The sequence below is a fragment of the Branchiostoma belcheri genome, unplaced genomic scaffold (assembly GCF_001625305.1).
Source record: "Branchiostoma belcheri isolate BF01 breed outbred unplaced genomic scaffold, Haploidv18h27 scaffold13, whole genome shotgun sequence".
Taxonomy (NCBI): domain Eukaryota; kingdom Metazoa; phylum Chordata; class Leptocardii; order Amphioxiformes; family Branchiostomatidae; genus Branchiostoma; species Branchiostoma belcheri.
Window position 1 is genome coordinate 1,133,880 of NW_017802713.1, and position 16,501 is coordinate 1,150,380.

At 40.2% G+C, this 16,501-nt stretch overlaps 2 protein-coding genes across 5 annotated transcripts in view; both read right to left on the reverse strand.

Moving 5' to 3' along the window:
• LOC109463879 (rho guanine nucleotide exchange factor 7-like) overlaps positions 1 to 1,310 on the reverse strand; it is a 35,372-nt gene extending 34,062 nt beyond the window's left edge. Inside the window, exon 1 of one of the 2 annotated variants that reach the window (XM_019760760.1) lies at positions 846 to 1,310. The gene's annotated coding sequence lies outside the window, so the exon portion shown is untranslated. The remainder of the gene's footprint in view (positions 1 to 845) is intronic. The other variant, XM_019760758.1, reaches the window with a different exon arrangement.
• A 2,021-nt stretch (positions 1,311 to 3,331) lies between these two features.
• Positions 3,332 to 16,501, reverse strand: part of LOC109463885 (tyrosine-protein kinase RYK-like) — a 40,232-nt gene continuing 27,062 nt past the window's right edge. The window contains exons 2-13 of one of the 3 annotated variants that reach the window (XM_019760769.1): positions 12,308 to 12,432; positions 11,646 to 11,745; positions 11,111 to 11,245; positions 10,331 to 10,402; positions 9,651 to 9,780; positions 8,532 to 8,632; positions 7,628 to 7,828; positions 6,712 to 6,911; positions 6,248 to 6,357; positions 5,448 to 5,607; positions 4,617 to 4,753; positions 3,332 to 4,262 (exon numbers count right to left, since the gene is read on the reverse strand). In XM_019760769.1, the coding sequence (XP_019616328.1) occupies positions 4,151 to 4,262; positions 4,617 to 4,753; positions 5,448 to 5,607; positions 6,248 to 6,357; positions 6,712 to 6,911; positions 7,628 to 7,828; positions 8,532 to 8,632; positions 9,651 to 9,780; positions 10,331 to 10,402; positions 11,111 to 11,245; positions 11,646 to 11,745; positions 12,308 to 12,432 (1,583 nt within the window). In that variant the 3' untranslated portion in view covers positions 3,332 to 4,150. Of the gene's footprint in view, positions 4,263 to 4,616; positions 4,754 to 5,447; positions 5,608 to 6,247; positions 6,358 to 6,711; positions 6,912 to 7,015; positions 7,081 to 7,627; positions 7,829 to 8,531; positions 8,633 to 9,650; positions 9,781 to 10,330; positions 10,403 to 11,110; positions 11,246 to 11,645; positions 11,746 to 12,307; positions 12,433 to 16,501 lie in introns of those variants that run through there. The other 2 variants (XM_019760766.1, XM_019760767.1) reach the window with 2 other exon arrangements.

The window sequence follows — 16,501 nt, forward strand, 5'->3', positions numbered from 1 at the left end:
TAAATTTCGTTTTTGCCTGTTGTCTTTCTCCGTTCCCTGTCCTGTTTTTGTCCATTCCTTGTCCTATTTTCGTCCGTCCCTGTCCTAGTTTTTATCCGTCCCAGTCCTATTTTCGTCTGTCCGGGACTGTCCCAGTCCTGTTTTTGCCCATTCCCTGTCCCATTTTTCTCCATTCCGTCCTGTTTTTGTCCATTCCGTCCTGACTTCCTCCATAGCCTGCCCCGTTTTTCCGTGTTCTTTCAGTGCCTTGTTTTGAATGGTTTTCCCCTCCCCCCGTCATGTTTTCGTCATGATTTTGCCATCTCCCTGACCTGTATTTACCGCTGCCCTGTCTTGTTCTCTGTCCTGTTTTTATCCATTTCCTGTCCTGCTTTTCTCCTGTTTTTGCCCGTTCTCTGTCCTGTTTTTCCAGCCCTGTGCGGGTCACCCCCAGTCAGGTGCACAAACCGGAAGTAAAAACCTGCCGCATTCCAACCTCTCCATATATGGCAAACAAAGGACTGCCACAGGAATTTTTCCACCCCCACCCCCCGATTCTGAACACCAATCTAGAAAACTAGCGACATCACACGGCAATATACAGCATGGATAATCTAGAACACGCCCTTTGTACGATTGCTGAGTCGTGATTATTGGGTTTGTCGTGAGAGGAACAGGAACAGAGGTTTTGTCCTGGCTAAGGGGAGGGGCGTTTATCCCAAAATGGCGGCCGACCCCGGCACACACAAACCAACACCCCGATATTTTGGGCTCCATTCAAACGAAAATAAACAACATGCTCGCCGTGTACCAAGTTGGAAGTCGTGCTGCTATATTTAGCGATGTTGATAAGCGCGCAAACTTACCGTGGAGGCTATAACATGAGCAGGGCCGGGGATATAGTCGTCGCACCTTCCGACAAAATGGTTGGATTTCTGTTCAGTTCTGTCAAAATTCTCGGCGGCTCGCTTCTTCGGAAATCTGGCCTCCTCCCCTCTCCACTCCACATTCTTCGACAAACAACTCTTCCTCAAGACGCTGACAACCTTCTGGTGGTCCCGGGGTTGCAAAATGTCAAACCAGGACTCCTTTTTTTCACCAGGAATGCACCAAAATATCCACTTCCTTGATCGCTAAAATGCCCAGGGGTAATACCCGCATGTTTTGATGGGATTGGCTGTTCCCGATGGCGGATGCACCCCTCGGAGATAGACGAGCACTTCTGCTCGAAGCACAAAACTAAATATTACGAGCAAAACATTTGATATAAGTATCATTACTTTCTAAACATCACGATCGATTAATATGATACCTATTACCAAACCTTTGACCCAGATAGACATGCACCATCGAAATCAACAAATTCTACTTGCAGTGCAGAAGTGACATCTAGCAGGATTCATGTGAACTGCAGCAAACGACTTCAGCCTAGAGTAGGAAGGTGAAAATTTAAATATGACGACTATGAATAATCATATTTTGCCTGTTTTGAAAAATAATTTTCAATACTAATTGGAATTCTAAGGGATTCTAAGAGATATCTGCTTTTGGTATGAATTATGCTCATCTCTACCTAAACTACATGATGAAATAAACAAGATACAGATACTTTCATAAGGTCTTTGGACAGACAAAAGTGAAAATTTTTCCTCACATAAAATTTACAGTATACGTATATAATAATCTATAATAACCAGTCAGAAACCATGGAATCACCATCAGATTGTTTTATTATACACAGAAAACAAGAACTATCATGGCTGTTGGTGTATGGATGAATGCAACAATGGTCAGACAACCCAGTATAGAACAGGCAGTGTAGAAAAATATAGTGAGACTCTGTACATATTTGTAATAGCAGTGACAATGACTGCTTATGTCATGTATAGACCTTTGGTGCAACAAGTTAATAACACAAAATACCTCAAATATGAGCATTCAACTTGTATTTATGTGCAAGCCTTTCTCTTTTTGTTGCAGGTTTTTACTTAGGAGTTACCATGATAGAGTTCATGATGTAATCAACAAAAATATTACAAGTCAAATGTTAGCAAATAGTACATTTCCACTCTAGACATTATCTAAAAGTGTCATATAAAATATGCGATCACAGTGAGAAAACTTTGAAATGTTTGGGAACATTGAAATGCAAGTTTAGTACAAGGGTAAATTTGCATATAAGAAATTCATTGAGTGTGTTTAAATCGATTGAGAAACTCATAGTGACATATGGATTGTCAATATCATAAATGTAGAATATATTCTGACATATACCTCAGTGCAGATAATATAATAAAATATACAAGATCATCTACGATAGCCTCATGGCTCACAATGTGCAACCAAAGCAGTTTTGACTTGTCAAACTAGGCTAGAACCTTTCCTCTTTAGGACACAAGCATACAAAGTGCCCCCATGCCATGGCTGTGGTCTGAGGCTATGATATATACAAATGATTATAACTATCGTACAGTCATGGATCTGTCTTCTTTAAATCAATAATAATGCCACAGTTACATTCAAGTTAAAAACAGGCTGACATAATAAGTCTAAAATTTGGCAACACATTCACTACCTCAATACTGATTGAAACCAGGCAATACAAAATACCATGAGAAGGTTATAATAAACTTGGCTTTATCCAAGATTGACAAATTACAATGTTATATTTTATGACCAACCAAATCATCAAGATATCTTAACTAAAAAACGACACTACACAGTGAACACTTGATGTTAGAGCGAGAGCATATTTTGGTGTTTTGGGTTTGACACTAAATACCATGTAAAGATTGCCAGCACACATCACACTGTCATCAGAGATTGTCATACTGTACGTTCACACTGTATTAAATACATCTATACAACACATACACATGCAAATTTACACACACACACACACACACACACACAAACATACAAGCACACACACTGATGTATACACACATACGGGCAAACATACACACACATGCACACAAGGCTCACATAGTTACTTGCAAGAGTCTATTTACAATATCATATTTACAAGATCATTATTTACAGTTTACCATGACACATTTCCACAAGGGTTTTCAGAGCAGTACTGTTGTTGTGACTAAGAATCATCCTAACATCAAAGGTAGTGACTAGTCTTATAGATGTTACTGAATCATTGCTTACATGTTTAATTACATGCCAATCTCAACGTGTTACTATTTAGAGATTCCACATACAGCTAGCACAAATATCTGGTTTGTAGTTAGTAACATTTTGGAGTCATAAATTGTCATCTACATGTATTAATAATATGTAAGCAAGGAATGACATCCACAAATGTAGAATCTGTTCAGACAACATCTATGCTTTGGCTTTGAGTATTTTTTGAAACAGATTTTTGAGAGCTGTTGAAAACATTTGCACCTTCAATTGTCAGTTCTTCTTCACTCACTTTTGGATATAATATTGGAAATATGTTAAGTCAATTCAATGCAGACATGATTCAATTTTCCAAGGCACAGTTACACGTAACAGCACTTAAGCAAATACAAGTTCATTGTCACAATGTCAAGAATTAACATCCAGGTCATATGAGTGGAAGGTCTTGCAGTTTTAGCCAGTTAAACTGAAACTTTATTGTCATGTTTCGAGTTTTTACTCCTACCAGTAACCGCATGTCTCCAACAAACATGTACCTGGATATCACTTCCAAAATGTACGATCATAGCTCTAGCCAGCAGAGCAACTCTTGCCCTGACACCCCAAATCTACCTTTGAAATGGGGCATCATTCTTGCTTGCAGAAACTGCCTCAAATCTGGTCACATTTTCACAACTGGACATGTGTGGTAATAAGAGAAAACACAGCCCTCCACTGGGTAGAGGTTTCATAACTTAAACACACGCAAAAACTCATCACATACATGTACATGTACATGACTCAGAAGATACCCTTCCATGCTATGTACAGTACATGCATGTCATTTGAATATAGCTGTATCAATAGTGCATTTTGAAGTAAAATTAAAGGGGTAAGGAAAAATACATAGCCAACATGGCATAATTTTTCTTGAGTGGCAATTTTTCTTTTGATAGCGATACTTGCATTTGTTACATAAATTTTGTGAATATTTTCACCCTGTAGAGACAGAATATTCATGAACACATCTCCTATGTACACAACTGTTTTCCCCCCTCTATATGTAGAGCCCCAGAGCCTTGTGGAACTCCTGTAGACAGGCCGTCAACTGGGCGAACTTTGGTCTCTCTTCTGGCGACAGGGCCCAGCAACACGCCATGATGGCAAACCTGGGAAAAACAGGAAAATTGTTTAAGTGTTAGGGCCACCAGATGACAAGACGATTTTGAAATCATTATTGAACATCTTGAATGATAGAATAAGCAATGCAGCTGGAAAAAAATGTTAACACTCTTTCTTAAATATTGAAAACCCACGCACACTCCCACACACAACGCACATGCGCACACACACACGCGGCCGCGCGCGCACACACGCACACACACATTCAAGTCCCCCCACACACACTTTCAATGCACACATACACACACACGTATGCACATACAGACACACACACACATAGATACACACACACACACACACACACACACAATGATTTGAGAAAAAACAACTGTACAACTCACAGTTCATCAGGACAGTTAATAGGTTGGGGTGCCCTGAAACCGTCCCTCAGGTACGAGGCCATCTCAAAGGGGTCAATGTCGGAGTATGGCGTCTGTCCCAAGGTCATCAGTTCCCATAGCAACACGCCAAACGCCCACTGGGAAGACGAAAAAAGAACGTCTGAATACATGTTTGTGTGCACACAACTGAAACTGGAATAATCTTTGCCAGAAATACCACCTGCGAGTGCGAGTAAAATTGGAGCTGTGTGGGTATTTGTCTACCTGCATCTAACATACACCATTACTGAGTTTATACATACATATTGGTGTATGTGGAATTTCATTTGCTGCTTTTATTCATTACCACATAAAAAAAATAAAGGCAATGGTTTCTGTTTACTTGCAAACAGTTTAGGTGTTATCTACCAAATGTACAGTTCCTAAATTCTGTGCCTGTGTAGGTATTCAGAAAAATGTATTTCGAGCCCTGTTTGCCAATGAAATAATGAATGAAAGACCTTTATTGCACATTTTTGCTCATTGCGAACTAAGTACAGGTAATGGTAAATAGCGATGGTAGACTAAAATATATCTATAGTAAAAACTACACATGTACAGGTTCTGCTTCTTCTCGCTTCTTAAGACAGTTGAAAATGTAAGAACAGATGGAGTTTATAGTACGAGGATTATCGAATTTCATGAGAAAAGTGAATTTATCTTTTCTATCTAAAAATCTAAAACTAAGGAAATAATTTTGAATACAAATGAAGAGAATCTTTCTCTCATTATTATATAGAGAAAGATTATAACAATACCTACATTATAATAATACAATGTAGGAAAACTTACCACATCACTTGCTGAAGAGAAGTGTTTGTCCACCAGACTCTCGATGGCGAGCCATTTGACGGGTCTGTTCTCGTTGTCTCCCAGACAGTGGTAGTCTCCTGAGAACAGGTCCCTCGCTAAGGCGTTGTCTGTCACTTTGACGTTTAGCCCTTCATCCAGCCTACAACAAGAATAAAGAAATCAGAGATTAATTGTTGATGTCATGTATCCATAAAGTCTCGCATGAATAAAGTGTCTGTAACCGTTACTCTATTGCGCTTACATTTGTATGTGATCGGTGATTAATTAACCTGATGAAGGCGACAGTGGTCATTAAAAATTTGATCCATCTGTATCTGTATCAGTATAGCCAGTATAACCACCCTTCGGCATAGCACACCAGCTTCGCAGGCACGCGGCGCGCGGCAGCTAGCTATATCACGCCGAACGACTTGTTACGCTCAATCTTTGCACATTTAATTGCAGGAGTTGTTTAAAGCTTTCTAGTGATGATGCCCCAACTGTGCTTGGTGGCAATGGGTTCCAGTCTACGATAGTTCTGGGGAAATACGAGTTTTTGAACACCTCAATTCTTGGCACAATCCTTATGTACCCTTTGCAGACTTCTGGGAAGTATTTTGGATTTTCGTGACCAAAAAGTTCACAGTTCACTCCAGGAAGTGTTTTGTGAAGTGTGGATTGTCATCATCATCATCATCATTGGTTGGGATAAACATACATGAACTCAAAACAAATCCATGAACTCAAAACATAAGTACTACTACAAATGGGGTGTCACAATGTTGACTTTGGGTACTTACACACAGTTTCTGGTGGCCAGATCTCTGTGCACCACCCCACGTTTCCCCAGGTACTGCATGGCTTTACCAATCTGTATGGCCAGGTGCACCAGGTCTTGTGTGGACAGGATCTGGGAAAGGAAGGAACCAAAATACATAATAGTCAGTTGTCATGAATCACCAACTTCCAGTCTGCAGTATTTGGACTATTGCACGCTGGGGTGTGCCCCTACTCTTTTTTCCAAAGGTGTGGTGGGTTCTTTAACGTGCATGGGACCTCAATCTAATGTCCTGTCCGAAGGACATCCCTAATGGAAGCTAAGTACTCATTTTCACCTGAGTGAAGTGAAGAAAGTCATGTAAAGTGCCTTTCCCAAGGGCACAAGATCTGTGACATGACAGGATTTTGAACCCAGGACCTCTTGGTTCATCATGAAGTCACAGGACCCAACAAATAAATATAATTCACCATAGTGGTGTAGTACCTGATGCGTGTGTGTTTCCGAGGCTCTGCAGTGCTTGAGAAAGACCTTCAGGTTCCCGTGGTTCAGGTAGGGGAAGATGGTCATGGGTCGGCCGTCGTCCAGACAGGCGTACGTGATGGTCTGTACGTGTCGGTGGTGAACACCACGCAGCATGCAGCTCTCACGCAGCAGCAACAGGACCTGCTCTTCTGATGCTTGGTCTGCAAGGTAAACAATTTACTGTTAGTAACCCTTTCTCGTATTCTGCATCTTAAAATTTCTCTCTATTCTCATTGTAAATGCTGACTGCAGCCAGAGACTACATGTGGACACCACGCAGCATGCAGCTCTCACGCAGCAGCAACAGTACCTGCTCTTCTGATGCTTGGTCTGCAAGATTAACGAGAAAATAGAGATTTCAGACTTCTAGGAAGTACATGCAATCCTCAGCTTCTTGAAATTCCTCTTGTAGTCCTCTAATTCCTGCTAGCTCCCCGGGCAGATTCTGAGACTTCAACCTCCAGTCATTCTGGTACTCAATCTTGTGCTATCAGCCCAATAATGATTCCACAAGTAGTAATACCATAGTACATATAGTAGTATCTGTATTCATAAAGGTTCAGATATCAAAAAGTTAAACAATGCATATTGCAACTGCATCTGATACTATCAGTGATAGACGTACAGTCAAATCTGCCCAAGAGACCACCTTTACATGATAAAGATCACCTGGCCAGTGTGACAATTTTTTGATGGCCCCATAGATAATTTTTTTTTTCATTTAACATAAGTACATGTATTAGGAATCTTCTATAGTGACCACTAATGTCCACAGATATTCTATGTCCCAAGAGGTCTTTTTGTTTAGCATTTGACTGTATATAGATATAGAGATCAATGACTTAGATTTGTCATTTGACTGAGATAAAATGCCCACCTGTGACAGTCTTCACGAAGACCTCCTGTTCCGTCCTGTCCTCCCCCACCACAATGCCGTGATAGATTCTCCCGAAGGTGCCCTCCTGTAGCACCTCCCCCAGTGTGACATCACTACGCTGGATACAGATGTCTGACAGCTGCGACCGGATGTCTGACACTGGCTCTGTTATGTTCGGGTATCTTCTCAGGCTGGGGTAGGCTGGGAGGAAAAAAAGTTTCATGTCAAAATCTGGGAGTCAGGAAGGCAATGCCTTGAAGAATACAACTTCTTAGGCTGGGGTGGGCTGGACTTAAGACAGGAAAAATTTCATTTCAAAATCTGGGAATAAGGATGGGAATTGTTTTTCAGAATAAGACATTAGCTTGACTAGGATGTCTTCTCAGGCTGGGGTGGGCTGGAAGGAAGAGAGGAGAAATTTTGTTTCAAAGAATGGCAATGTTTATGAAAAATGAAACATAAGTTTGACTGGGATGTCTGCAACCGGTTCGTTCATGTTGGGGTATCTTTTCGGGCTGGGGTAGGCTAGGAGGAATCAATGTGAAACTTTCCTGATCAAATAAATGTATATCCATAAAACTGACTGAACGTAAGAACTTACACGGATGTTTCAAGCAGAATCAGTGGTCAGAACCTATGGCTGCCTTTGTTTTTGTTTTCAATAGTTTGTAGGCTTTTGAAATTTGACTTCCATTGGCACAATGTTTCAGGAAAAATTCCAACTTTTGCATGCCAAACTTTGAAAAGTTACTGCAGTAAGAAGCAAGAAAACAACTTGGATCATCAACAAAAAAAAAAGTTAAATTTGTTGGGAACAATCGATCATGTTGGCACTGAGCTTTGTCAAGAACCCAGACTAGTATACATGTAGTACAGCAAGAAGTAGACAAGAGTTTGATCTTACCCGGAGCGCCGAAGGCCCCCAGACCTGACGTGTTTGGTGTGTCAGCACGGAGGTACGTCTGTGTACTGCTCTGGGACAGGACCTGGGAGCTGTCTGAGTCACTGCAGGGCAGAAACAGAATAAAGAAACTTTTACAACATTACTTTAGCAACTCTTCTGACAGATCTAACAGGCCAATCCCATAGCCCCATCCATCGCCATCAAAACTTAGAAATGCAAATTTAAAACGTAAAAAATGAAAATACATTGTACATGTATTTGACGGACATGCAGCCACTTTCTCATTGGAGACTACTGTATAACTACTGTACGAAAGAAATGTTTCAACCGCAAATTGGAATCGCACATAAAAGAACAAAACTCTCACGAACTATAGTACAGTGTTAGGAAGTGGATTAGGGTAGAGGAATGCTTGGTACAATACTACTGTATTAGGAGGTGGGTTAGGGATGTAGGGTTAGGGTTGAGAAGTGCTCGGTACACAGATTAGTGCACAAGAAATAGCCTGTACCGTGTCCTACAAGAGCGAGGAACGTAATTATCGGTAGCTGTCCTGGAACACACATGAGAAAAGTAACAACTTATAAATCATGGGTTAGAAAAAGAGACCTGTGCCATCTCTCAACTGTGCACTCAAATGACCACTTTTCAAGGCAGAACTTAGATGTTTCAGTGATCTTTTTTAGTGAAAATTACTGTTGGAAGTACCACAGAACATAATATGACTGCTTTTGTTTTTTTTAAATAGTTTTTTTGGGCTTAAAAAATCAAAGAAATTCTTGTTTAGGTTCTTTGCCAATCTTTCTGAGAGTTGACAAAAGGCATCTGCATAATATACTATAAGGCCTGCTCCTGAGGCATCGCCAAAAAGGAGTGGCAATGCACGATTGAGAGGAGCACAGAAGAAACAGATTCCTTAAAGGTAGGGTAAAGCATTAAAATGAGCAAAAAGAGAGTTGAAGAAATTACAAGAAAAAGGGCAAGTAATCATTAATAGATTTTAATGTCAATAAATGCAATAATTCAGATCTATGCCGTGAGAGAAAGGAACGTACAAAATAAGAAACTAAGAAAGCAAAAGTGTGTCAGAGAGACTTCGTATCAGTCCATAAGAAATACCTTATTCTGTCATTCTGTTTGATGGAGTGGACGTTGATTGCAGCTATCGCCATGGCGATGAGGAAGATGATTGTACAGGCCACGCCCACAGCGATGTAGAACACACTGGTGGAGTTGGAGACCGAGTAGTCTGTGGTAAGGAAGGTACAAGAATGTCATAGTGTCAACATTTTATCTAACATTTTAGTCCAAGCTTTTGTAACAAGAAAACAGATACATTTTATATCAGACTTTTGTGAAGTGTAAAGTACATGTATGCTATCATCTTCCTGAATTCCCCCATGTCGACCACAAAAAAAGCAAAAAGATTCTACTACTACAAAACACAAGGAAAATGACAAAAATCAACTGGAAAGTTCAAAACTAAAGCCAGTAGCAAAACATACTTTACTATAAACAGTGCTATTACTTTTTCTTTTTCTTTCCAAAATCAGTATAGTATGGGACACTTGCATAACTTGCCATGCAATATCATCAATGATATTATATACTATAGGACTCAATACTCAAGTCAGTAGTACTGTAACCTTTACCTTTACCTAGTCCCATCCTCATGCCTGAGGGTTAGGGACTGTAATAGTACTGTGACAGCTACAGCATTACATGCACCCCAACTCTTACAACAGACATTTGTATGTCATGCAGGATCTGTTCAGGCAGAGATAGGAAGACTGACAGACCTGACTCACCTCTCACTATGGGGGAAGAGTTGTTCACGCTCCCACTGCCTGGTTTACTCACAGGGGCACTGTCTGGAAATAACAAAAAACTTCAGTCGTATTACTACATACTTATATGCAGTACAATTTTCAGGTAGGCTGTGATATAATCAAACACTAGCAAGGATCTAAGATGGCATTTTCTCTATAACAAGACAGCTGAACTTTGCAGGACAATGCATAACTATTCCGTAAATTCCCTTAAAGCTACTCTTTCACAGGTCTTGATGAGGAAGACAGGCACACTGTACAATCATTGTACAGATTCAATGTACCAGGAAAATTTCATTTATTATCTTTCAGATCATGTATATTGAAGCCACAACCTTTCCAGACGCGTGGAAGTCTAGTGAGCGTCAAAAGTTGGGATTAAACCTCTCCACCTACTCAGCTCAATCTAATTTACTTCAAGTATAAAACTAAGACATTCTATTATTAAGTTTTTTATCATGATCAACTCGCAAAGAAACAAGCACATTGTTTCATTTTGACTTGCATCCAGTTACTAGAGAATTCTTTCAGCAGTGACAAGTTTTTGAAGGGTAATGCTCTCACGAGACTAGGCCTCTCTGTGAACAAGATGGACTGATAGTCATCGAAAATTTGGATGTTAGTAGTTTTACCCTTCAAAAACTTGTCACTGCTAAAAGAATTCTCTAGTAACTGTAACTATATGTGACAAATGATTCTCTTCTACGAATTGTACCCAAAATTGATACATTGAAAAGCAGGTATACGCACTTATCATGCACATTTTCCGTCTGCGGAAGTTGAGCACTGTGTAGTTCTGGGCTGAGTGTAGAGTCACGTTCAGCTGTATGTGCACCCCCACCTCCGCATTGGACTGGCCCGAACAAGTCAGGTTCACTCGGAAAACTGTGGGGGACAGAACATAGCACGTCATTCTTAACACACAAAATACATTGTACTTCGTTCTGAAAATTATGTGAGAGTGAACATAGTACATTATTTGTAGCACACAATATACTTTGCAGTCAGGTTCCATCTCAAAACAGTAAAGGAATGAGTATAGCGCATTATTTGTAGCTCACAAGATACAATCTTACTGTATACATGTATTACATAGGCACTGCTCAGTACAAGTATCAACAGTCAACTGAAAACTTACTCACTTTCCCAGCTCTAGAAATAAAGCTCTGTCTTAAAGAAGTATTAAGTTCAGCAGAGTCATGTAAAAATATTAGGGTGATAAGGGGGGTTTTGAGGATATGAATTGAGTGTATATAACAGTGTCTGACAACAGAAACAGGCATACCTGACTCCGCCTGTGGAACCTCCCCAGCAAGAGAGATGTTGGTCTCTGGCTTCTTCAGAATTCTGGTGTTTTCTGACAGGAGATTCATTCGATAACGAACCTGGTAATGAGAGATAAACAAAACCAGTCCTGTTATTACTATGGTGAACATCATCAATTATCACCATTATACCATAATTCTCCTATAAAAATTGTCAGTCAAAGTTGATGAGGTAGAAAGTTTACAAGCCTCAAAGTAATAATATCACTTTAAACTTTTGACACAAGTCAGAGAACAAGAAATAGCAATGCCTTCAAGTACCAGAGTTGTCAACCAAGGATTGAGGTGTTCAAGAATTCATTCTTTCCTAGAACTATCGCAGAGTGGAACTCACTGTCACCAAGTACAGTAGGGGCATTGTCATTAGATAGCTTTATACCATGTCTAGAGTTAGATGTTCAAGGGTTAGGTGTAACAAGTCGATCGGTGTAATGTAGCCAGCTGCCGCCGCGTGCCTGCGAAGCTGGTGTGTTATACTGGCTATACAGATACAGATACTAACTCCCCATCAAGATGTTCTTTCCTATATATGCCATCAAATGAACCTCCTCTAAATTGTAATCCTAAACAAAATTGCATAACTGTAGTGTGATACCTATTTTATGATAATCATTCAACTCACCCCTGGCGTACTAGACTTCCATGTGAAGTGTAGACTGTTGATGTCTGCAGGTACAGGAAGGTTGAACTTCAGGGCATAGCTGTTCACCCGGTTATCTCTCACATAGTACAGATCAGCTGTCAACCCTGGAATCATACAGAAAGAACAAACTGTTATTATAAATCTGAATATGTGGGAAGCATATTACACAATACAACACAGTTTCACAGGGTACAGGTTTATTATGTTTACCGAAGGAAAACATATTGTTTCTACTCAGTTTCTTCCTCCTCTTCTGTTCCAAACACTAATCTCTGACCTGGCCAATGACATGATTTGTTGACGTCTGTCACCATAGTGACTGGTGTTGGGTTACATAATGTTGCAATTTCATGGTCTGCTTTACTCCTGTCACCATATACTCGTAGTACATGTATGTGGATGTGTAAAAATTAACAGGGCAGACCATGTCCGAAGGTAAACATTATGCATTTGCCTTGCAAATGTTACTTCTCTAGTTTATTGAGATTTACCACACTTGTAGAAGGATTGACCTTTTCAAGATGTTAGACCCAGAGACCAGACTGTAAAATTTGAACCACTCACACTGAGATGGGCACCTATTCTTTCTCATGAGTGTGGTAGGTTCTTGAATATGCTCGAGGTGTTGCTTTTCTTGAACACAGGACCTCAAGTTTATGCCCATCTAAGAGGGTGTCCCTAACAATGTTAGGTACTCATTTTTGCCTGAATCTAGTTAGGAAATACTGTAAAGTGCCTTTCCCAAGGGCATAACACTGCAGCCTACCAGAGATTCAAACCCTGAACCTTCAGATTCTAAGTCCCAAAAAAAAACACCTACTGTGACCTCAACGTGTATGCAAATTTGTAGTCATATGTGTATTTTTTACTGTATGTGTAATGTGTAATGAGCCCTGGAAGATTAGGCCTAACGGGCTAAAGGGTATCGTAATAAACTGAACTGAACACCTAAAGGTCACACTTGACAATATAGCAGTGTAGTCTAATAGAGTATTTGACTTTTAAATTAACCTTTTCCATTTATTTGTACAGCCAAGCCTTGTCTCCATTTGACGTGACCCTACGGACATCTTTAAGTCCTCCCCAAAGCCGTCTCCACACTTAAATCAGCTATCAAAGATCCTCTCTAAGTAGCTGGTTCAAATATATACATTTCCACACTTATCCTGGTCTCTGATATGTAAACACTCGGCTCCATTCATTCCCTTCATGAAAGACCTTGTTCCTAATTGCATCCCGCCTGGCTCATACACACCACCTAAAAAACATAAACAGTTCTTGTGGTAATCTCAGACCGTGCCCTAAGCCTTGTTTGCTGCACCCTGACACCTGGTACCGTAATGTGCTCTCTAACGCCCTTGTTTATACCACACACAAAAGGGGGAGATTCTCCCGCGCGGAAAGGGGATCGCCGCTAATGGACAGGCGAAGACGTCGGTTCTAGTCCAGCGGCGAAGACGTATCCCAGGGATCGCGACTCCCGGGAAATTCCCAATGAGAGACTTAGGAGAGATAATCTTGTTTGTCAAACCTGCCAGCGCGGAACTGTCACCCAGTTCTTGACATAACTAACAGATTTGCCATGCTACTGGGCAGAAAGAGTACTAAAGACAACAAAGATCACTTTCTCTCTGCGGACAATACGGGAAGAGGCACGGGGGAAGAGCAAGGACAGTTAGAAGTCCCAGTATTTGGGAAAGTAGGAAAGTCTCTTAAAAACTAAAAATGTCATCTTTTTTTCACATAAGCCACAAAGGCTGCACACTAATGCCACTAAGTCCTTAAAGTTATGCTAATGTACAGAAAACATTCCTAAAATGTCTACAGTTAACATTTGAAAGACTGTTCTTTTACTACAGTATGCGTACATGTAGACTTCTATTAATAACAAAAAATGCTTCAGAAAAAGACCAATATTCAAGTCCTTATACTATACACCTGCCACTCATAACTACCACAAACTTTTTCCTGACACTGATCACCTCATCATAACTGAGATTTTTTATTCTGATTTTACGATTTTAATTTTCCAATTTCTCTTCTATTTTTTTAACACAAAGTGTACTTTCCAAGTTGCTCACTCTAACTAAAGCTCTTTTGCAAACATATCAAGTGTACAGTTTGTATTTGGCTCCAAGGCTTCCAAGTACAGTTACACTGCATGCTGGGTACACGAGGCTGTTTCAAGACACCCCCAAAAATGGCAGCAGCTGCCTGTGATGATCATCACAGATTGGAGGTCATCTTAGGGGTCAGGTTAAGTCAACAGTGCAGGGTGAATACAATTTCTCACTGTAATTTGCCTTGTTCCATCAACCCCCATATTTAACCACCGCTATCTTTAACGTTACATCAATCAATGTCCAAACCTCCCAATGTCTGAACACATAATTGTGCCAGACAAACAAAAATAAACGGTATGTCTATGAAGGTAAAAATAATATAATAGACATCCAGGTAATGAGATACGAAAGAAAATAGTTACTCAAGCAACTGGATAGATTTAGAGTTTGACTAAGTAACTTTTTCATGAACCTCAAAGTCTATTAGAGGCCAAATGCTCATTAAAGCCTTATGCATATATTCGTGACATCAAGCTATGATGATGATGATGGTGATGATGATGACATATTCATAAGTAATGACCAATGATAGCTGCATTGGGACCAATTATATCTAACCATATTACCTAATAGAGCTTCTACTTTTGCTGGCAGCTTTGCAGGCTGACAATGGCTTGCACAAATAATCTACAGCAATGTTTTTCTTACCACACAAACCTTTTTGTCCCTGTATCTTTCCTTCCATTAAAAGTGGGGTGGGAAAGATGGGAACAGAGATAATGCTGCAATTTTTCCTGTTTTCCTAGATAAGATTTAACAATGGTGCTTTCCAAATTTGGTACGATTGACCAGGCACATTGTGTTCACCCATCACATATGGCATATTGGAATGTTTCTCAAATTTGACATGTCCCAAAAAGACAATGTTATCTTGAAATGGCATTAAAAAGGCTTGGTTGGACAATTTTCCCCAGGGAAGCTACAACAAAGGACCCATCCCCCTCCCCTAATTGAGGGGGAATGGCTCACTAATTAGTGTAAATAACCACTTCCAATTCGCTGTCAACAAGGGATGGAACTTGTCGTCAAATAGTTCTTCAAAATGCCGGGGATCGCCAAATGGTTTGTACGCTGACTCTGGAAGATATAGGTATTCCACAAATCCCCTCCTTTCTAATAGAAGACCATCGCTGAGTGAACATTGAGAAACCAAAAGTATATTTGCGTAACCCTTGATTTTATGGGATTTGAATAAGTAACAATGCTCGATGCAAGTATGATTTTAAGACAACAAAACATACAAAACGTGAAAATATGGTTCGTCTATAGAAGTCATTGACGATCTTTCAAATGTTTGGTGGCTCAGCCTCTAAAAAGATGTCTAAAAGACATTGATACAGAAAGCGTGTCAATGAGCATCCACATAGGAAAGAAGCAAAAGTTTACATTGCAAAGATTATATTGATAACATCACGTCACATATTTCTCCAGGCATTTTTTTAAACCCCAAAAGAATGTTTAACTCAGAAATGTTCCAGCCTACACTACAGTGCTGCAGCTGCTAGCTGGAGACTTACAACATGTACTTATGGTTCTGGATGGGTGAAGTTACAAGATGCCTCGGGTGCTCTGTTTAGTGGTTCAGCTGTTCTTTACTTAAGGAAACTGGTGTCATGGCAGAGTTCCACATCCATGGTCAGGTGACAAATCTATGGCCTACACACTTCCTGGAGTTTAACTATAAACAGTTTTGTTTTGCTTACAGGTCTTAAACAGGGATATCAAACTGAACACTTGATTTGATTTGATTTGATTTATTGAAATTGCAACAGTGCAATACATGCGGAATAGAGGCAGCTGTTGCTGGTGTTGTGTCCCGCACATAGAAACGAATACTGGACAGACAATACTCATTTTCACTTGAGTCTAGTGGGGAAAGTCGTGTTAAGTGCCTTTCCCAAGGGCACAAGATTGGTGACATGTCAGGACTCGAACCCAGGACCTCTTGATTTCAAGTCACACACGCTGCCAATGCGCCACACGACTTTTAGGAAATTCGGTCGTATGATTCTAAAATTGGATTTCTCTTATGAACAATGTTATCAGAGAT